Source organism: Protopterus annectens, chromosome 6.part1 (genome assembly GCF_019279795.1).
Source record: "Protopterus annectens isolate FY-2018-M chromosome 6.part1, PAN1.0, whole genome shotgun sequence".
NCBI lineage: Eukaryota > Metazoa > Chordata > Ceratodontiformes > Protopteridae > Protopterus > Protopterus annectens.
Window position 1 is genome coordinate 106,964,713 of NC_056738.1, and position 23,316 is coordinate 106,988,028.

At 42.4% G+C, this 23,316-nt stretch overlaps 1 protein-coding gene across 2 annotated transcripts in view; it reads left to right on the forward strand.

The window, feature by feature from the left end:
- ITGA6 (integrin subunit alpha 6) overlaps nucleotides 1-23,316 on the forward strand; it is a 1,068,325-nt gene that overhangs the window by 380,885 nt on the left and 664,124 nt on the right. For both annotated transcript variants that reach the window (XM_044075540.1, XM_044075541.1), the window contains exon 3: nucleotides 2,860-2,939. In XM_044075540.1, the coding sequence (XP_043931475.1) occupies nucleotides 2,860-2,939 (80 nt within the window). The remainder of the gene's footprint in view (nucleotides 1-2,859; nucleotides 2,940-23,316) is intronic.

The following is a 23,316-nucleotide window of genomic DNA, read 5'->3' on the forward strand; positions in this document are numbered from 1 at the left end:
TGAATACAGTTGAACATCTACATTTATAGTAAGTGTACACAACTGTACTTTCTTAGCACTGCCATCATGCCTTATGCAGACATGGCCAGTGTGACAGCTTGAAGAGCTTGATGTCTGAGGAAGGCACAATAATTTTCATAGGCTTAGAAATCAAGTGTTTGAAAAGTACAAGGAACTAATATGTTATGAGGTTGGGAAATGTGGGTGTTAGCAGTGGGTTTGATCTTTAGGCAAGAAAAGTTATGGCTTCTTGACTGAACTTTATGAAAGTGAATGTATAGTTGAAAACCTAGAGCTCTGACAGACAGTGGTTCCCAAGGTATGTGATTTGTGTTTTCAGTACTCGGCACCAGTGCAACATACCTCTTTAGTTTCCGTACAAATTACTGACATGAATTCTTTACTGCCATAAAGGGTCTCAAAAATAAGCATTTCAGATGTAGTGGAGAATGACGTTTTTCCCAAGTAAATTCAGAAAACTTGTTAAGCAGTCTAACACCATCTAGGAATCCTTGTCACTTTCAAATTTTGGTCCAGAACATCAGAAAATAAACCTGATATGGGGAATTACAAAATAAATGGTTAAATTATGAAACCTTTTTGTATTTTAGATACCAGATCTAACCTTCTTTTAGGTAGTTACTTGGCATGCAGGAGCTGAGCCAAAGTTCCTAATTTCTCCCAAAGCACTGTCTGGTTGCTCAAGGTCAGACATTAGACAAATGAAGGAAGAAATATTAAACCCTGTACCTTTGGCAAAAGAAGCAGCTGATTTAACTAGTCAGAATTTTAGTCCTTTTTGCTAACTGCCAGAGGATACTTTATCAACATTAGCTATTCTAGGAAAACAGTTCCACACACCATCTACGTAGCAGTTTCATGGCCGTTTTTTTCCCTCCTGAAGATGTGTAGTAGTGGAAGAAAGGCCTGTAGGTAGAACTGCACTGTTGTTGAAACCAGAGAGAAGTAATGCAGCTGTACTTGTGTAGGAGGATAGGAGCCTGTTGTAAAGTTCAGATAAAGCTGATTTAATTTGGTTGTAAGTTTTCATTACCTAAGGGCCTTAGTACAGGGTTACTGTCTGCATTCTGGACAGAGTGGCAGAAGAGGCTGCCCTGAAGTGCACCATCCCCAGTTTTGCAGTTTGTGTGCTATTCTGGAAGTGTACAGAAGAGACCCAGAGAATAGGCAAGGGAGTAACCAAAGTTTCTCTCTGTAATATGTTTTTAACAAGATTATTAGGAATGTACCCAGTTTTCAGGACCATATTCCATTACTTACACCTCGGCACCATAAAAATCTACTGCCAATCATTAGCAGACCGGAGTTCCGCTTTGGCGACCCCTAACTGGGAAAAGCCGAAAGAAGAACAACATACCATTACTTACTACTAGTTTATTGCTTTTTAATTAGGCTGTTTTCAGTATTTGAAGTTTGTTTCTTGACAGAAGGTGCTGTGCTATATTTATTCTTGGCTTTTTTTAAGCTGTAGATTTACCTTGGATTTGAAATGTCTTCATGATGGCTGCAGTTCCTGTAACAGAAGGACATGTTGCTTCCATGTATCAGAAAACTGGAGTGCACCTGTTAGGTTGATCTGAACCTGTCTTGTACTTTGTCGCACGTTCCTTTGAATGTTTATGTTAGTTTCTTTTGCTGGATGATGCAGGTTCTAGTGGAAGTGTGTTCTTGCAAAGTTACCTAGGGACTGAATGAGAAAATGTATTTTTGTCCTAAAATGAAACTGCAATGGTTTGTGCCAAGATATTTTGATACAGTCTGCTCATTGATATGATTTATGAAACAGTTTGTCTGTGATATGCAGCAGTTTTAGTCTATGATCTTGCTTGGAACTGTGCTATTAGTTATTTCTAAATACAGTTATGCCAGCGACAAACTGTATAGTGTAGCTGGTCTCCTTATTCTCAACCAAAACATGCAGTGTTTGCCAACCATAGAAAAAGCTATTTGTTACCTGTGCATGATCTGGACTTCAGAACAAGATTTAGCATATAAATTGTGTGACTGACTATCTTTTACAGAAACAGTCTGATGGAGACTTTAGAAAATGTTTCCACTAAATGTGCAGCTGTTGCAAAAACTCTACCAGCACCTCTGTTGTATAGCGTAAACAGTGATGTTTTGTTTAGTGTTTATAGTTATTTTAGGAATTGAAGTTTTTGATGTTCTGGTTCTAGAAAGGTGCACCAGAATGATACTGGTACAAAGTTCCATCAGGTGAAAATTGAAACTGTAGTTTGCCAAAAGAGCACTGGTATTACAGTATAAGTGATGCTTAAGACTTCCCTGCCGACAGTGTTCATTTTTCTTTGGGAGTATGGTCGGAACAGGTTGACTCTGACAGTAAAGTTAGGTACTTGAAATGGTGTGCGAGTGCGTGCGTGTGTGTGTGTGCGTATGTACGCTGTGACCACGTAAGCTTTTGATTTAGGGGACAGGATGAAAATGTTAGGAAAACTGACATTATGTGTGAGAGAGAAAGAGCAAGTAATGCTGTATCCTAAGACTAAATAAGCTAAGCAGCTGTAGAGCTGCCTTGTGTGCAGTAGTTCCTATCAGTAAAGATTCTAAAATCAGAAATATTTGCTTGTGGTGATACTGAAATGTGCCTTGTGCATTTGGTAGCGTGTTGCTGGAGTGCATACTGTGATGTGTAGAGTAGGTGGAAAAAGTCTCTTCCAGGAGATCTCTCTACCAGGTAAGACACTGAATGCTCTATAACTGAAAGTATAATGCACTAACACCTTGCAAATGGTAAGTAATTAAGTGATTTAATTTTATCTTTGTTTTTTTTTTTGTTTTTGTTTTTTGTTTTTTTTTTTTTGTGTTTTTTCACAGCTGATCTAAGTAAAGAAAGCAAAGAAAACCAGTGGATGGGTGTTACCGTAAACAGTCAGGGACCAGGTGGAAAGGTTGTGGTAAGTGACTTCATTTCAGCAACAGCTTTTAAAGGTTTGACTTGAGATTTTCCTTTGGAAAGGGGTAGATTGTAGCCCTTATTTGAAATGTTCAAACCCTTAATGTTGTTAATTTATTGAAGTATGTTGAACTAACAAGTGTGTTGGAAACGCTGATGCCACTCAGCGCACACATTACAAGGTTTGTCGCACATTTTCATTCTGGGAAAAATGTACTATAGGGAGAAAGCAGTTTTGCCCAACACCCAGTGGCAGAATTATTAGTGATGGTGTGTTGTACAGAAACAAGGTAAAAAATGCAACATTTAACTAATTGTTTATTCCATTTTCAAGCTTAATCACAGGTCCTATGCTTTGCATACTTGTCACATGTTCCATCGTACATTCTGCTGAGGAACAGTTGAGAGATATGCTACTACAGAAGATGATAGTAATACTCTGCCTTTTGGTGGAGCTGCCCAGTTGCTTTTATTTGTCCAAAGTCTGAGTCTATTTAAGTTGTCAAATCAGTTTTTTTAGCTGTGTTGCATTTACCTTGATCAGTGTGCAACTTTGATTTAGTATTGTACAGATGTAAAGGGTAGATGGTGAATGGATCCCCTGTCACTTGTTATCACAAACTTTTTGTGTGTGAAATCACCAAATTAGGGCAGTGTTTTGATATGGTAATTTTGGAGACTTAACAGATCTGTGATCATCCATTTCCCTCCAAAAATAATTTCTAAGACTTGTAATTCTGTTAACATCCACATAAGGAGTTTGATTTGCTCAACATTTGCTAGCAGCCTTGCAAGTTTGGAAATGCAGATTGTTTATGAAGACCCTGCAAAAAGTGATGCACTTGCTTGCTGCCTTGCAGTAGTCACCTGAGAATAACTTTTTTTTTTTTGCATGGGGCTTAGTGAGTATGCCTATAGCCAGTTTTTTGATTGTCTGAAGTGCTTTTCTACTGAAACAGGTCAGTGAACGGATGATTCCTTTATGCCAAGGTGATGCAGTAAACTTTGAGTTGCGTAATTTAAAGTAGATACAGGACGCAAAGTGTCCTATTTGGCAGGGTGACTTTTTGCAAATGTAATTTAGCTTTCTGTGAAACAGCATTCACAGAGTAATTTTACAAAAACATGGGCTGATCTTTACTGACTGGACAACATGAAGGGCACAGGATACAGAACCTGGACTTTTCGGGTGGTATAATATAACTGCAGCATGGTAGGTTTACATCTGGCTGCTGCCTTCAGCTGTTGACTTGCTGGGAACTCTGTTGCCCTGTCAGTTGCTCCTGCTATCTGTTTGTCCTGTAAGGAGCTGTGTGCAGCCAGGAAGTATCCATCATAAAAGTGGTAGAAACTATCGTAAATGTTCATTGCAAAGATCTCTGCTGCTGCTGTAACACTGGTAATATATGGGATTAGCTGCAGAAAAATGCCATGTCTTCCAGCCTGACTTCTAGAACAGTCAGAGATCCTCAGAGCAGAGTCACTTCCTCCATACACTGAGTATGTTAGCAGGAAGCCAGAACATAAAGAGCAGAGCAACCTGTATCGCCTTCTTTTCTTTTCTTGTCTTTTCTGTCATAATGGTTGCTTATCCACACAGGCTTGCCAAAGAGATAAGTAGCCTGGTCTCAGACTTTTCCCCTGATGTTCTTCGTGTTTCACTGTTGCAGCCATCACATTTGGGTTATCTGCTTGCAGTAGCCCTCAGTCGGCCTGATTATCAAAGTCTTTGGTCCTGCGTCGGTTGCTGTCTCATCTTCCATGACGTCAGGTAGTCGGGTATAAAGCATGCAGCCGACCTCATTACATCTGTCTTTCTTGCCGTGTGGTGCCCGAAGCAGAAGCAGTTTGCAAGTGTTGGTCGGCCGACTCCTGAAATTTTTGTTTTCGAGTTTCAGAACCAAAGTCGTCAACTAAAGCTAAGTACCCATTGGGGAAACTTTTTCTTGCTCTAAACCGATGTCAGTAAAAGTTAATAATTGTATTTCTTGTAGAAAGCAAATATCTCATAAAGATTTTCATTCGTACTGCATTCCTTGCTTAGGCCCTGACCACGACGTACCTCGTTGTCGGTTTTGTTCCTTATTTAAACTACGAACTGTTCGTCGTCTGTTTATTTACGCTTCTAAATATTTTGGTACTTGGTTCAATTATCCAGATATGGCTTGGGTAAGCCCCCCCGACTACTGACATTCCGAAAAAATGCAAAGATAAAGACAGAGACAGACAGCATAGGTCCAAAGCTGCCGACGAAGCTTCTCCTAAGTTAGTCACGAGTTTGCCGGTACTCAGTGAAGCGCTTTCGCAGCCCCTGATACCCGCTATTTCAGATTCGCAGGCGTCTACTGAGACCCATTTGGCGTCCGGTATGCCGCAAGATGCTTCAACTGTGGAACCTGCGGATGTCTCTACCTTGGATGGGTCTGGAGCCACTGTGCAGGCACGACTTCTGAGGGTGTATTCAGGCCTACTGACTTGCATATTAAACAGATACCATCTTCTTCTTCAAGGTGTAAAACTCGATCCATGCCTAGAAAACTGACGCCCAGACCGCATGGTCAGGCCTCTATGCCTAAAAAACAAATGATAAGAATGGCTGAAGACCTTATTACTCTAATAAGGGGAAGCCACCCTTCCCCCTCTAAGAGACCTAGGACTGAGTTTCCTTATGATTCTCCTGATCAGGACTCTGAAATTTCTGTTTCCTCTGATGACCAGGATTTACCCTTATCTACCTATGAGGATTCTGATGGAGAGGGCTGTATTCCCTCTGATTCCCCTCCAGAGGATTTCTCTTTTGGTGAAACATTGCATACTCTTAGGGAGCATTTTCGCTGGGAAAGCCAGGATTACTCTGACTCTAAAAAGAGGCTTAGGGATTTCTTACTCCTGCCCCCCAGCACAGGCCTTTAGCTATCCCTCCTGTACTAGACATTGTTGATTATGCCTTTTCGGAGTCTAGCTTGGCCCCCTGACTCTTTACCTCCTGCTCCCAGAAAACCTGATAGATATTACAGAATTTCTGGCTCACACAAGTTCCTTTTTAAAAATCCTACTGCGGATCCTGAGACCATTTCACAGGGACCCAAGGGTATTAAGGCGTCTACTGCCAAAAATCCTACCCCCTCTGAAAGAGATTCCAGGGCGCTGGATAGATGGGGTAAGAATGTATACACTTCTGCAGCTTTGGCCAGTAGGCATATTTACACCCTGTATTCTTTTAGTGAGGAACCTTTGCGGCCACTCCATCTGTTAAAATACTTGGTCATGCACATGCCTAAGGGTGGTCTAATGAGGTCTGAGTATAGTGGGACTATGATTTCCTTACATCTGGATGTCATGCCCCTACTTATAAGTTGCACCACGTAGAAGGATTTTCTTACCAACATGGAGACATGGTGACCAAAGTTCAGGTTATGGTCAACCTGAGTTCCGAAGTCCCTTACCACTGGGCCTACACTTAAGGGAGTGTTATCAGGGTTGTAATTTGCAAGGCTGGTTGTCTTCTCAAGGGGTATAATTAGGGTCTGTATTAGATAATCAAACTTTCAAAAGTTCGAGTGTCATATGGTCGACACCATATGATCGAATTTTTGAAAGTTTGAATGTTTTAATGGAGATCTCCATACAGTGCGGAATGGGAAGATTTCCCTTTTCTGCACCTTAGTGCAATCTCAGAGTTGGTATATTTAAAGAGCGGGGTGTATGGGGGATGCAGGGTGGCTTGCCCCCTGCTTAAAACATTCAGGTAGGTTATTTCTGTAGTTTATTTATTTTTATTAGATGATCGAACTTTTAAAAGTCCGATCATATAGCATCGACCATATGACAGTCGAACTTTTGAAAGTATGATTATCTAATATAGACTCTATAATTATGCATTTTTTTTGCATTGAGTTTTAGGCCATGGTTCTGGCACCAGTTATCCTGGAGGGTATCTACATATTTGGGGGATTCAGTGGTTGCAGCCAGCTTGCAATCTTCAGCAAATTTGGTCAGCCAAAAGCCCTTCAGATTTGCCTTGATGTCAGAGAACTGTATTCCAAACAGAAGTTCAGTACCAAGCCCTGTGGGACACCACCAATAACTGGCCTCTTGGTGGAGGTGGATTCCCCCAACCTAACTTCATATGTCCTGTCTGTGAGCCATTTAGCTATCCATTGGATGACAAAGGGATTTATTCCTAAATTTGTGAGTTTGACTATAATACCAGAGTGAGGTATTGTGTCAATGCCTTTGCCAGGTCAAGGTAGGCAGCAGGTAACAATTTACCCTTGTTCATGGCTCTGTTGACCCTCTTGAAGAAATCCAGTAAATTTAGTAGGCATGATCTACTCTTGATGAAACCAAAGTGGCATGGGTCCAGTATTTGAAAATTTCCTGTGGCTTTGTTTAGCAGGTCCAAGATAATTATTTCATTGGTCTTGCATATAAGACTAGTAACTTGTGGGTCTGCAGTTCCCTGAATCTGTTGACAGCTCATCTTTGTGTAGAGGGATGACCATTGCAATCCTCCATTCCCTAGGGACGAAGCCTTTCTGGAGGCTGTGGTTGAATGAGAGATTCTAGTTGGCTTGACAGATCATGTTTCAGGCTATTTAGGAAACATTCCAGGATATTATTAGGACCCATTAGTGCAGCGTTTTTAGCTCTGAAGAGTGCAGTGAGTACCCACTCTTTAGTGATAGTTGGGGGAGAAATGACAGAGGGCATTTCCTGGGGAGGGGGGACTGGGGATGATGGGGTGTGAAACTGGAGCTAAACTTATTGGCCAGCAAATTTGCAAGATCCTTCAGTTCAGTATAGGAAGTTCTGTTTACTATTATTTCAGCACTGTTGTGGTTGTTTCCTGTAAGGTTGTGTACATAGCTGAATAATGTCTTATGGTTATCCTTGGCCCGAGAGGCTGTTTTTGCCTCAAAGTTGCTTTTTGAGACTGATAAAGGAGTTTGTCTTTTGGGAATAGCCATTCCTAATTTTGGACAAGGTTTTCTTTCTTTTGTTGCACATATTTATACCAGAAGTCTATTATGGGAGCTTGTTTTTGGAGTTTGTCCAAATTTCATTTCAGTTTGGTACTACTGTTTTGATGCAGTTATTTACATACTTGTACAGGGTTTCCATAAACACTTCTGCATAGGTCACATTGTTCTCTGAGTTTGGGGGGGGGGGGGGCTTGGAATTTAGCTATGTCATCGCTTAATATGAGGTAGTTAGCCTTGGAAAAGTTATTAAATCTTCTGGAGTTTGGGAGTTTAGCATTTATATTGTTTTCACGGGTGTCTGCCTTGTGATCTGATCTGACCAGTAAGGACATTACACAAGGGAGGGTACAATGTTCTCTCATTTGAGAATGCCAGATCCAGGATGATTGCGCTTCTAGTATGTGTGCAGACTAGCTCTTCCAGGGTATTTTCATTGACAAAATCCAAGAATCTTTGAGCCTGCATGTTAGTAGTTGTGTATGATCCCATTTTATGGTGGAATAGTTAAAATAACTCATGAATATGGTATGGTGCTGAATTTTGAGTGACTCCAGTACATTCAAGTACTTTGATGTTCATCGTGTTTCACTGTTGCAGTCATTACACTTGGGTTATCCTGCTGGCAGGCTACCCGCTGTTGGTCTGAATTCCAAAGTCCTGGTCCGGCGTCGGTTGCTGTCGCCTCTTCCCTGACGTCAGTGCACCAGGGGTATATAAGATGCAGCCGATGCCATTTTCTTCAGTCTTTCTTGCCGCGCGGTGCCCGAAGCAAAAGCAGTTCGCAAGTGCCGGTCGGCCGACTCCTGAGATTTTCGAATTTGAATTTCAGATCCGAAGTCTTCAATAAAGCTAAGTACCCCGTTGGGGAAACTTTTTCTTGCTCCAGTCCGATGTCAGTAAAAGTTAACAATTGTATTTCTTGTGGGAAGAAAATACCTCATAAGGATTTTCATTCTTGCTGTATTCCTTGCCTAGGCCCTGACCACGACATTGCTAGTTGTCGGTTTTGTGCTAGATTCAACCAACACACTATTAAGCGTTGGTTCGATTTTGCTTTTCATTACTTTGGCCGAAGGTTTAACTATATAATGCTGTTGGAACAACCGACGACCAGAGTCCATAAAAAGCGCAAGGACAAAGTAAAAGACAGGCATCCGAGGTCCAAAACCGACAACGAAGCCTCTTCTAGGCCAGTCGCCAGTTCGCCGGTTTTCAGTGAGGCACTTTTGCAGCCCCTGACACCTGCTACCTCAGAGCCACAGGCCGCCTCCGACTCCCATGTGGAGACAGCTAGGCCTCTGGAAACTCAAGGTATTGGGCCTACGGAAACAATTCCCTCAGATGGGTCCGGAGCCGCTGAGCAGGCATCGGCTCCTTAGAGTGTTTTCAGACCTACACAGCTTACTATCAAGACCTCTTCAGCAGCCAAGGCAAAGTCTAAAACACCTTTAAAGACAAAGAAACAAGTACAGCATTCTCCAGGACAGTCATCCATGCCAAAGAAACAGATGCTCAAAATGGCCGAGGACCTAATTACTTTGATCAGGGACTCCCATCCCCCTCCTGATAAAAGGCCTAGGCAAGACACTGACTATGACTCTTCTGACCAGGTTTCTATTTCTTCTGATTCCTCTTCATAACAGGGATATTCTCTTCCTCCCTATGAGGACTCTGATGCTGAAGAATCTATCCCTTCAGCCTCTCCTCCTGAGGACTACTCTTTTGGGGAAACCCTGCACACCATGAGGGAACATTTCCACTGGGAGAGCTAGGATTATTCAGAATCCAAGAAAAGGCTCAGAGACTTTCTTTTATTGCCTCAGCACAGGACTCTTGCTATCCCCCCTGTACTAGATATTGTTGATGACGTTTTTTTCTGAATCCAGTTTGACTCCTGATTCTTTACCCCCTGCACCAGTTAAGCCAGATAGGTACTACGGGGTTCCAGATTCTCATAAATTTCTTTATAAAAACCCTGCTGCTGATCCAGAAACTATTTCTCAGGGTCCCAAAGGGGTCAAGGCTTCCACTGCAAAAAACCCTGTTCCCTCTGATAGGGATTCTAGAGCACTGGACAGATGGAGGGAAAAACTTTACATCTCTGCTACTTTAGCTGTAAGGGCTTTAAACTGCCAGTTTCATATGCTTAAATATCAACAATACCTAATGTCTTTGCTAAAACAGAAAATGCTTACAAGCTCTGAATGTCCTGAGAACAAGGAAATGCAGGATTTATTGCATGCAGCTGAACAAGTGGGAAAGCATACTTTGCAATGTGGTTTTGATTCATTAGAGGCATCTTGCAGAGCCGCAGTTACAGGTTCTGTCATTCGAAGGCATGCTTGGTTAAAAGAACAGAGTTTACCTGATCATGTTAAAGCAAAATTATTGGATGCTCTATTACGGCATGATACTTTGTTTGGTGTTAAGGCAGAAGAGGTGTTAAAGAAAATGGAGGATAAAGCAAAATCAATGCAGACAGTAAAGGATTTCTTACAGGTTCAGCCACCTATGTTTAGCAGGAACTGGCCTTCTAAAAATTGATCCTTTCCAGTGTCAGACAGGCCACAAAGAGGCAGATACAGACCCCCAAGAGGCAGATCTCAGCCCCAAGGCTCATACAGACCTAAACAATGGGGTGCTTCAGCCCCCAAAGGCGGAGAAGACAAATCCCGACCTTATAGGAAACAGTCCCAATGACTTTCCTCTACAAATGCCAAGCACTTACCTTTTGGCAGCACCCTTAGGGGGAAAACTAGCACTTTTCTCACAAAATTGGCACATGATCACCCAGGACAAATGGGTACTGAATATTGTTTCTCAGGGTTACAGGTTCCACTTTCACACCCTACCAAGGTCAAAAGCTATGCCAGACCTGCCACAAAATCAATGGGCAGAGGCACAAAAACAAATTTCTGCTCTCATGGATAATGAGGGCTATTCAAAAAGTACCACAGCAAGAACAGGGGCAAGGATTTTACTCAAGACTTTTCTTGGTACCCAGAAAGGACAAAGCCTGGAGACCAATACTGGACCTGTCTATTCTAAATACTTTCCTGGATGTTCCAAAATTCAAAATGTTGACACTGCAGCAACTTCTACCCATGGTGGGCAAGAAGGCTTGGCTAGTTACTTTGGACCTCAAAGAGGCATACCTGCATGTCCCAGTCAGACAATCTTGCAGAAGATACCTCAGATTCATAGCTGGCTCAATGCATTACCAATTCTTTGCACTGCCCTTTGGCTTATCTACTGCACCCAGAGTCTTCACAAAATGCCTGGCACCAGTAATTGCATTTTGCAGACAAAAAGGAATTCAAATATATCCCTACTTGGACGACTGCTTATTCAAGCAGAGAGCAAGGACATTCTACTAAAGCATCTAGCATTTGTAAAAACATTACTAATTTGCCCTGGGTACACAGTAAACGAAAAGAAATCAAAACTAGTGCCCTCTCAAGAGATAATATTCCTGGGTGCAAGCTTAAATACAACTGCCCAGATGGCTTATCTCATGCCAGACCAGCAAAGGCAACTTCAAATGATGGCAACAAAGACCCAGCTACCTGCAAGAAAAATTCTGCAGGCTTTGGGCTTCATGGCATTCTGCATCCTGCTAATTCCATATGCAAGACTGCATATGAGGAAGCTACAATGGTATCTAAAAAGTGTTTGGACTCAACATTGCCACAACCTGGAAACAATAATAACTCTTATTCCCTGCCTGCAACAGGAGTTTCGATGGTGGGCACTGGCCTGTCACCACAACAAGGGACAGCCTTTCACTTTACCCACAGCCAGGCAGACACTAACAACAGATGCATCAGATTATGCCTGGGGGGGCACACATGGCAGGAAAATGTATTCAGGGCACGTGGCCCGTGGGCCAAATGCATCTTCATATCAATCAAAAAGAGATGCTAGTTTTACAGAATGCCCTGACAGCTTTCAAGGATCTGCTACATCCAGGACAACTATTACTAAAGACGGACAATACTAAAGTTATGTGGTACATAAACAAGCAAGGGGGCACACATTCCTACTCCCTCTGCAGGCAAGCCATGACTTTGTGGAACACAGCACTGACCTTTCAAGTACATCTGCAGGCACAATTCCTGCCAGGAAAGAAAAATACTCTGGCAGACGAACTAAGCAGAAACCTCATGGACCCTCACGAGTGGAAACTAGATCCACAGGTCTTCAGCATGATAACAAGGAAATGGGGATGCCCAGACATAGATCTTTTTGCCTCCCCTCACAACTGCCAACTACAGAGATTCTGCACAAGGACTTATCCCACTCACAAGCATGGAAAGTGGATGCTCTGTCATTCAGCTGGAAAACCCTAACAGTTTAGGCCTTTCCACCACTGCCTCTCCTTCCCAAGGTACTCCTAAAAGTCAGACAAGAGAAGCCAAAAATGATTCTGATTGCCCAAGACTGGCCACGCCAGCACTGGTACCCAATCCTAAAGAGCTTGTCTCAAGGCCCAGCCTGGACTTTACCTCAAATTCCTCATCTTCAGACTCAACAAAACAATCAGATCCTGCACAGCCAACTCAGAACCTTAAATCTGGCTGCATGGCAACTAATATAGCCACTCAGAACACACCTCTCTCTAAAGCTGTTATGGATGTCATTTTGGAAGCCAGGAGGCTTCCAGGAGGAGGATCCAGGAAATCTTATGCAGAAAAATGGAAGAACCAGGCACAAGGACTTGAACCACTTGTTCCAAATATTCCTCAGATTTTTCAATACCTAACTGAGATGCTGGACAAAGGCCTATCCTTCTCATTGATTAAGATCCATGCCTCTGCCATTTCAGCTCATTACAATATGGAACCTCCTATTTTCTTTCATCTACTGCTAAGACAGTACCTCAGAGGGGCAAAAAACATAAAACCCCCAAGGAGAGCACCGATACCTACATGGTACCTCAGCTTTGTCTTGGAAAAGCTCACACTGCCTCCTTTTGAGCCAGCCAATACAGCTGATATAAAATTCGTATCATGGAAAACTGCTCTGCTCCTAGCAATAACTTCAGCAAGAAGAGTCTCAGAGTTACAGGCATTAATGGCAGTGGAACCTTTTATACTTTCTCATCCGGACAGGTTTTCTCTAAGGACAAATCCAACATTTATGCCAAAGGTAGTATCCAGTGTGGCTCTTAACCAAACCATTCATTTGCCAACATTTTATCCAAATCCCCAGAATAAAGGGGAGAGACCTCTGCACTCTTTGGACATACACAGGCAGCTACACTTCTAATTGGACAAAACAAAAGCTTTCAGAAAAAACTGAGCAACTGTTTGTAGCATATGCTGCAGGATCACAAGGAAAGGCTATCTCAAAGCAGACTATTTCAAAATGGATAGGACACTGTATTTGTTTCTGCTGTGCACAGCATGGCAAGTCAGTGCCTAAGAATATTAGGCCACATTCTACCAGGGCAGCAGCCACTTCAGCAGCCTTTCTCAGAGGAGTACCAACCAAGGAAATTTTGGAGGCTGCCACTTGGAGTTCAGTGCACACTTTTACCAAGCATTATCACTTACCTCTTTACTCTAAATCCAGAGCAGGCTTTATCGCTGCAGTTCTGCAGGGCCTCATAGCCACTCCTAATCCTATTTAGACCCAGCCGCCCTACCTCAGCTTTGGGATTCAACCCAAGTGTAATGACTGCAACAGTGAAACACGATGAACATAGTACAGTTGTGTACCTACCATAAATGTAGATGTTCGAGTGTATTCACTGTTGCAGTCCAGGTTACCCACCCTCCATCCCCCTTTCTTTGCTGGGACTTATCTATACTTCTCTGTCCTATACAACTTATGTGGTGTATTTGCTTGTAGATGAAGGTATTGTTTTTATTTTACGGTATGTTTTAATAAGCAATATGCATTGTCTACCTTCTTGGGGGCACCTGACATCTGGGGCAAGAAAAACTGAAGAAAATGGCGTCGGCTACATCTTGTATACCCCTGGCGCACTGACGTCAGGGAAGAGGCGACAGCAACCGACGCCAGACCAGGACTTTGGAATTCAGGCCGACTGCGGGTAGCCTGCCAGCAGGATAACCAAAGTGTAATGACTGCAACACTGAATACACTCGAACATCTACATTTATGGTAGGTACACAACTGTACTTTTGGTTATCCTGGGTCATAGACAGGGACCTATAGCTAGCAAGGGTATTGTATTGGAATTTATCTAAGTTTATTTGGACATGCAGTAGCTCAAACATGTCAAATTGTTTGACCAATCTTGATGTGTTCTTACTTTTCTTTTTTATGTAGATTGATACACCTCCACCTTATGTCCATTCATAGATTGTTACTAGGCTAACAACCCGGGGGGGGGGGGGACTTTCTAAGCCCTAGCCACGTTTTCCAGAAAGAATAATGATGTTCTGTTTCCAACCAGGACACGGAGAGCCAAGCAATTTAAAAGCTACCTCTGTCCATAAGGGACATGGGTGCCAGGCCTGATGTAAATTTCCTATTCCCATCCGTTAGTCTAGGTTGCCCTTAAACTGGGTAATAGACGAACTCAGCTTCACAATGGATGGGAAGCCTGTTTCAAAGGAGAGGCAGTCTCAGGGACACACCTGACTCTCCAGCATTTTCTACTTAAGTCGCAGACAAAATTCAGGTCCCTAGACCTTGTATTTCTGGTACTTTTTGACTTATGAATATGTAGAAGATACATAAGTGTGGGATTTGCAGATGCCTTGTAAGCCAGGCATAGATCACCCCTCAGTCTTCTGTAGGAGACTGAGTAAAGGAAAAGGACTTTAAGGCACTCTGCATAAGTCGGGTTTCTTAAACCTTTTATTCTGTTTGTAAGGAACCTCGGAGGCCACTCTGTTTGCTGCATATGCTTGGTCAGGTACATACCAAAGGGAGCATTGTACTCTCATTGGTCTGATAAGGACATACTACAGTGAGAAGAAGATTCCACTTCATCTGAGACCTGGAAAGAAAAGCTCCACATATTTTATTTATGTTTTGTTTTTCAGAGTAAAGCACTGATGTCCTTCTGTTCCTATGTTGCAGTTTTCTAGGTGTGGGATTTCCTGCCCTCAGGAAACTCGTACGTCGGCTTCTATGCAAAAGCTTCAGCTTGGTTGCTGTAGTCTGCGTGGGACCTCACACGTAGGGCCATAAACCAAGGAGCCTTAAATATGATGTCTGCATGCACAATCCTCAAAACTTTTCAGCCGCAGACAACATTCGCATCGTACGATCGCTTCTTCACAGACATTGCATCTTAAAAATAAGTAGCCCCTTGGATTTCAAATTTTCTTATTTTTGACTATTGTTTTAGCTAATGCTTGGTTGTTGTAGCCTTTAGCTGAAGTCAGGAAAAAAGGGAAAGTGCCAATGCGGGCGCCAGATACCCCATAAGGATGCCCATGATAGGTGTGTTTTTTGCCTAGGCCGGGAACATGATCACTCCTTCTGCGCTGTTTGTCAATTGTTTGTGCCTAAGACATTGCGCAGCTGTCTAGCCGCCTTAAATCTCTACCACGAGAACCAATGCCTCAAAACGGATAGCCATTAGGACGGATTCTGGATTGGAGGCCGCATCTGAACCTTCGCGCAAGAAGGCCAAGGTTCCTAGGCCTTCTTTGCCTGCCGCTCCGGTTCCTGATGCACTGCCAACTACTGATCTAGGGGTTGAGGTGCGCTCAGAGGATCCGTCGACTGCAGAGATGTCCGTCGAGGAAGCCATTTCACAGCCGATGACCAGCACGTCCTTGGAGCTTACTCAGACATCAACACCTCAAATCCTGTCTAATCCCAAGGTAGGACAAGATTTTCCTCGGCTGCAGAATGGGAATAGACACATTGAAGGCCTTTCTACCTCAGGACAAGGTTTTGGCTTTAACTTCCCACTTCCAGGAAGCTCTACTATTCCGAAAGGTGACGGCAAGGCATTTTCTTCATCTCTTGGGTTTGATGGCAGCAACCATCCCCATGCTACCTCTGGCAAGAATGTACATGAGCAAGCTGCAATGGTTCCTGAAGAACACCTAGTCCCAGCACCTACATCCTCTAGAGCAGGCCATCCCCCTCCTTCTCTTTCTGAAAACAGAAAGCAACTTTTGGATCCAGCAAGAGAAATTGAATCTAGGGCTCCCACTACAGCCCCCCACCCCAACCCAAGTTATGCATACAGATGCCTCAGATTCAGGTTGGGAAGCAACTCTGGCCTCTTACAAGATTTGGGAAAAATGGAATCCCTCTCTTCAGGCCAAACACATCAATATCAGGGAAATGAGAGCAGTTTTCTAGACCTTCACCCCCCCCCCCCCTTCTGGTTCCAGAGGTGCTCCAGATTGTCACCAACAACACCACGGTGATGTGGTACCTCAAGAAGCAGGGAGGAACAAAGGCCTATCAGCTGTGCAGTCTGTCCCTGCTGATATGGGACTTAGCCTCCCGGCTCAACTTAGTCCGGCAGATGGTCTACATCCCCTCACAGGACAACCACCAAGCAGATCTCTTGAGCAGGACCTCCTCGCCTGAACATGAATGGGTGCTGAACAGGGAGGTCTTCTTAGTCATAGTCCACTGGTGCGGTGCTCCACAGATAGACCTGTTTGCCTCTCCCAGAACAGGCAACTACAGAACTTCTGCTCAAAAACCCACTCACCTCTAGCATGGAGAGTGGATGCTTTCAGCATCTCATGGGAGGGGAAGATTTTTTATGCCTTCCCCCCATTCCCACTGATTCGGAAAGTCCTCCTGAAAATTCAGAAGGACAAACCAAAAATCTTGTTAGTGACTCCCTACTGGCCAAGGCAGCACTGGTTCCCCCTACTTCACAAACTAGCCAAGGGCAATCACTTCAAGTTACCCTACATTGTAGAACTACTGTCACAAGACAAAGGAACTCTCCTACACCCACAGGTACAGATGTCTTGGACTCTGTGGGTGATAAACTTTTAATTCCTTTCAGAAACCACTACATAGAGGACGTGCTTTCAGTCCTAAGGGAGGCAAGGAAACCTACCACAAGAAAAATCTTACCTGGCTAAATGGGAAAGATTTGCAAAATGGTGTCTGCAAAAGGGAAGGGACACCAGCTCCGCCAAGGTCCCCCTGGTTGTAAGCTGCTTCTGTCAATTGATAGAAAGTGACGTTTGTTGTTCTTCTGTATAAGTACAGTTCTCTGCCATATCAGCCTTCCTGCCCCTGGAACCCCCCTTGCTGGCCAGGCTCGATGTTAAGCTCTTCCTTAAAGGGGTCTTGCACATGAGACCACCTAGGAAACCTATCCCTCCGCCTTGGGATCTTAACTACATCTTAGAGAAATTAACCCAACATCCCTTTGAACCTGCCAGGCCTTCCCCCTTACAGATGTGTACATGGAAGATGGTCCTTCTGGTGGCTATCACTTCAGTCAGAAGAGTGTCAGAACTGCAGGCTCTAATGGCCTGTCCACAAAGACTGGGTGTCCTTGCAAACCAACCCCTCCTTTTATGCCTAAAGTGGTCAATGATCTCTCTCTTAACCAATCCATTCATCTGCCCACTTTTTTCCCCTCGCCCACTAATGAAGGGGAGAGGATACTGCACTCCCTGGATGTGCACAGACAACTTAGATTCTACCTGGACAAGACCAAGGCCATCAGAAAGACTAACCAGCTCTTTGTCTCCTTCCACCCCAGAGCCCTGGGCAAGGCAGTCTCCAAGCAAACCATTGCATGCTGGATCAGGAAGGCTATTTGCTTCTGCTACTCTCACCATGGAAAGGAACCCCCAAGGGGAATCAAGGCCCATTCCACTACAGCTGTGGCCACCTCAAGGGCCTTCATGAGAGGCCTAGACACAGCATCCATTTTGGAAGCAGCCACCTGGGCCATTATCCACACCTTCACCAAGCATTACAAATTGGACCAAGTTTCCAGAGCTAGGACAGGATTCACCAGGACAATCCTACAGGGTCTTGTAGAACCCTCTGCATCTACCACCACCCTCTCATCCTCTTAAGCTGTGGTATGTTCCCCCACCTAGAATACTGCAACATAAGAATAGAAGGACATAGAATAGTTGTGTAAAATCTTACCATAACCATAGATGTCCTTTTCCATGTTGCAGTATTCCTTCCTGCCCACTAGTCCCCCCAGGTCTTTATACCTTCCTGTACTACCTACAGTTCAGTAGGTCTCCAAGTCACACACCTGTAAACAACTGGCGCACCTCCTGCTGGCCCTTATTCTCTGCCTGCTGGCTTTCAAGTTCTGAGGATTGTGCATGCAGACGTCACATTTAAGGCCCCTTGGTTTATGGTCCTACGTGGGATGTCCCACGCAGATTACAGCAGCCAAGCTGAAGCTTTTGTATAGAAGCCAATGTACAAGTTGCCTGAGTGCAGGAAATCCCACACCTAGAATACTGTAACATGGAAGGGAAGGACATCTATGGTCATGGTAAGATTTTACACAACTATTCTTTTTCCATGGGCCTTTTTCAGACTCAGCCCGGGATTAGTGTTTGGTTAAGTAACTTGCTCAGAATCACTTGTGCAGTAGCTGGTAAAATGAATGGAAGGCATCATAGCCTTTACTGTCAGGATGCCTTCCATAACTTTAAATCATTCTGCAGTAAATGCACAGTTGTCAACACTCAAGGGTAAGGAGTGCTTCCAGGGAGTGGAGCTTCTTGATGAGACTCTAGGCATTGAGCAGTAATGCCTTTAGTTTATCTTGCATAGAACTGACTGTGTTGGAATGTTTATCACCTTAGCATTACCTAAAAAAGATCACTATAGTGGTGGATAATGTTTTGACCAATATCCAAAAGCCTAGTGGGGACAGATGCAGACCATCCCTAGTAAAGCAGCATGGTGTGTCAATATTCACTGAAGCTGACAAAGGTTGGACCCCTTTAGAATGAAACCAGTAATTAAGCAAATTGTTAGTCAGTCATCTTCTGTTTATAATATGGTATCATCCTCGGAAAAGGTAGATGGCTGCTCAGTGCCAAGTTTATACCTGCCTGGGACACATTCTGAAAGCTCAATCTTGTCTCTCTTCAAATACTTCAGGGAGGTATGTCTCAGGTCATTGACACCCACATGGGTTATGACAGAATCATACAGGCACTTGTGGTTCAATGAACTGAGTGCATGTGTGATCTGGTGGATCTTTGCCCCGATAGGCAACTGACAGTCTCCTTTCTCAGCCTTGTAAGGGGGGGCATCAGTTTGTCTCAGTACAGTTTCCATTAACCAGAATATTGGGCTGTGTGGCAGTTTGCCTTAATTTCTTACAGTATGAGACATTATGAGATGTATGTATCCTGAGAAGTCTTGACTTTGTAGAGTGTTTGGGTGGTTGCTGTTGAGGCTTGGGTACACTGCATTTAAGAACCTCAGCGTATGTGAGTTTGTCTGATCTATAGTAGGTGTGTGTGTGTTTGTGTGTGTGTGTGTGTGTGTGTGTGTGTGTGTGTGTGTGTGTGTGTGTGTGTGTGTGTGTGTGTGTGTGTCTGTTTGGAGATATCAGTGTCTGTATGTGAGAACTTTATCTCCAAAGACGGTGTAATTACATCTGTAAGAATAAGGTGGTTGTCAGTAAACATGCTACACTGTCTGCAGATGTCCATTTTCACCAGGCTGGCTTCAGAAACAGCAGGAAAGTGCACATCCATGACTGTGGTCCTCCTTTTTTTTTTTTTTTTTTTTTTGTGATCTATGTATACTCAGGTGTCTAATGTTGAGCACTTGTCATTGCAAAGATGATTATTAAATGTGGAAAATTCACCCTAGAAAATCTATCGTCTCTGAGAAGTTAAATATGAAAAAGGCTAATCATCCCCTTCTGAACTGTTATCATCTTACCTTACCAAAAACCAAAACCTCAAAGGTGACCAAAAACTGTCATTAAACACTGGTAATGCCATATGCACCACTAGATTTTGCTGGAACCTCTCCACAAAAGGGATTAGGAAATGGTGGTGTGGGCATACATCCTCTCAGAAAGTACAGTTTTTTTTTTACAGTACCTTAAATGTGTGCCAGAGTAAAACAATCATGTATATCCAGCATATTGCGACTAAACCCTTGATATCAGTTGAACACTATGAAAATACATCCACACCAACCACTACATACAGAGAGGCCATGGAGGTCTCGCCCACAAAAGCCCCAGCAATACTTCAGAAAGCTATAAATTCAGTAAAGCCAGATCCTCAGCTCACACATATACATTACACATCCTACCCTGACTGACCACAGTGAAGTGGACATTGTGTCACCATGCCAAGGCACTGGTGAGAGTCCACAGCAAGACAAAAAAATGTAGTTAAGAGTAAACCAAGTCAGACTCCAAAACTAGTAAGTTAGACATCTGTGACCTGGCAATCTCAAAAATTCTTAATACTTCTGTCTAGCTGTTGTATTAGGTGTGTGTACTGTTTGCACAGAAGGTAGTCAAGTGCATTTATTAACAAAAAAAATCATCTTCCCAAGTCTGTACTCTGTTACAGTGCTGCATTACACTATAGTTTACTAAACCAATTATACATTCTTAGAAGAGGAGTGAAAAAAATTACCATGATTAAACACTAGTTATGCAATACTAGTTAATGATGTCCAGTTACTGAAAAATAGGTGACAGATATAGTGGCCAAAGGCTCAGCACTATTAAGACTGGTCTTTTTCAGTATTTTATGGGAACCACTGCTGAAAGATTGGAAGGAAAAATTGTTTTGCAAATGACACACATATATGCAGCTGCACTGATTTATAAACAACTTGTAGAAAAAAAACAAGAAGCTTTCAGAAAATGGAGGAGGGGTAGACAAATCAACTTAAATCCAGTGTAGAAAAACAAGATAAGTCATCTGGAGTGCAAAAACCGAGAAAATTAGAGGTCTGTTGAAGGCAGGCAATGTCTCTTTCTGACAAATCATATAACTGACTTTGTCTTCTTTTGTCATTTGATTACAGCTATCATATTCACTCAAAGACTTCCCTGTGCCCACCAGGAATAGCCATGTTTTGGTTCTCAACACCTCTGATGTTTGTGATCAGGTAAAAATAAATGGCCATGAACACAGTTTCCAAGGATCAGTGGCAAGTTGCTTTCATAAACATCCAACCCCCTCCCCACCAAAGATGGACACTTCTGTTTACAATGCCGAGACTGATTGCAGTAGAAAGAGAGAATTATGGTTACAGTGATGTATTTCAACTTGTTGTCAGATACACATTCAGTGCAATTGTTCAGCTCCTACACACAAACATACACTCCTTTCCAAATACCACTGCCTAACCCATTTTCAGCTCTGTTCTTAATGTTACCTAAAAAAATTAAAACATATTCCTGTCTAAAAAGAATTGTAGGAAATACAAGCAGCTAAGTCACAAAGCCATTTATGCCTTGCCAGTACCAGACCTCATACTATATACTGTAGCCCCATTCTCAAGAAGGTAAAGCTGGTGAGTTCCACAGTAGATTTATGGGCACCCATCCAGTCATTGTAGTTTCATTTGAAGGATGCTAGCATGTCACTTTGTTTAATTTGCAGCAGTTTATTCCAGAGATGTGGGTATTTCTATAACATTTGCCTCTCCAGCATGTTTTGCTTATGTGCTAGTGCAGATTGACGTCCCTAGTTCACAGTGAGAGCACAATGGTCTTGTGGATTACCTGCAGATCTTGACATCTCTTTTTCATTAAGATCTGCATTCCTAATCAGGTGTGCCTAATGTCATGCATTTTATTATAATAATCTTCTCCATCTCAAATGAAAATAGAATGACAACAAATATTAAAAGGAAAGAAAAATCACTGAGCTGCATAGGTCACTAAAAATTGCCTAAAAATGAGAACAAAAACAAATGAAAACATTGAAGCTCCTGTGTGTGTGTGTGTGTGTGTGTGTGTGTGTGTGTGTGTGTGTGTGTGTGTGTGTGTGTGTGTGTGTGTGTGTGCGTGTGTGTGTGGCAGCAAAACAAATGTATGACTTTGGTTACAGATGTGCTTTCTACAAAAACTGCACTAAAACATTTTTCCTCTAACAGCATTGTTAAAAAAGACTACCTACGTTGAATTATTGGAAGCCTTGAAGTTTCTTCAGGCATGGCATTGAGAAGTAGTTGGGGGTAAGGAAGAAACAGATGAGGATTACCTCATTAACACCTTTGAACTGAGGAATGTCATACCTTTAGCATCCTATACACATCTTTACATTGCAGAGTATTTAGGCGTAAAACAAACAAATGCAAATGTCTTGTGAAAAGTAAAAGCTGTTAAAGTAAAATTATTTATATTGATAAGTTAGTGTGTTCAGTGTTTTTGCATCAGTACTAATGTATATTAAAATGTACATAAACCCAGAATTATATTTTTCTAAAGATCATAAATTGTCATATCTTGGAAAATGGATAACCTAGACATATACTGTCATAACATTTTTGTTGGTCAAACAACAGCTTTCACGCCAGTAAAAAATCTTCTGAGTGTTTGCTTATTGAGATATTTAGAGAAATATGAAAAAATAAATGTAATTGTATAATTAGTAATATAAATAATGCTGTCTCACAAGATGTACAACCTGTGTATCAAATATCGGTTACAGTTTTCTTGTACGTCTTCTGAAGTTTCCCCTGATGCCATACTGTAGTTTGCAAGTCTCTTTCTTGTGGAAATGTTTAATATACTTACAGAAGTATTGCATGTTCTGTAGTAAACAACTAGTAATATATCCAGTATAATATTTAAGTGGACATTGACAGTACATTTTATTGTTTCCCACTATAACATCACACCATGCCCCTCAGTAACATGTAGAGCTCTCAGTTACAGAAATGTGAATGTGGTTATTACAATATAAACCAAATGTGACAGTGATTACTATTTCTACTGCAGGACATCCTAGATTAGCAGTAAGTGACTTTTGGTTACTTATACCTTGCTCTTTCAAATGCTGCTTATTATTTGGTAAGTCAGTCAAAGTAGCCAGTCCCCAAAAAGATGTGGGCACCATAAGGAGCTATAGGTTTTAATTGCAATTACTAGCATGTAAAAGAAAGGTAGCACTAATCAAGTTATTAAAATGTCAGCACTTTTTTGTTATCTGAACATGCATTGCACTTGTATCTCCCAGTATCTTGTCAGAAATAATATTAAAAATGTGACATTAAAAGTGATACCTGACTGCAGGCATTCTTTAAATAAGCATAAGTATATTTAAAAATATATATTTAGCCTTGCCTGAGACCTAAGATATACAGAAAAAGTGCAGCAAAGTTCAGGCTTGCACACTCACATTCTTTTCTTTAGGAAGTGGTAACAAGAAGCTTTTTCTCTAACTCAGGAATGCTAAAATCCCATGATTTATGTAAAATGTGAAAGGAAAAGTAAATTCAGAAGAAAAT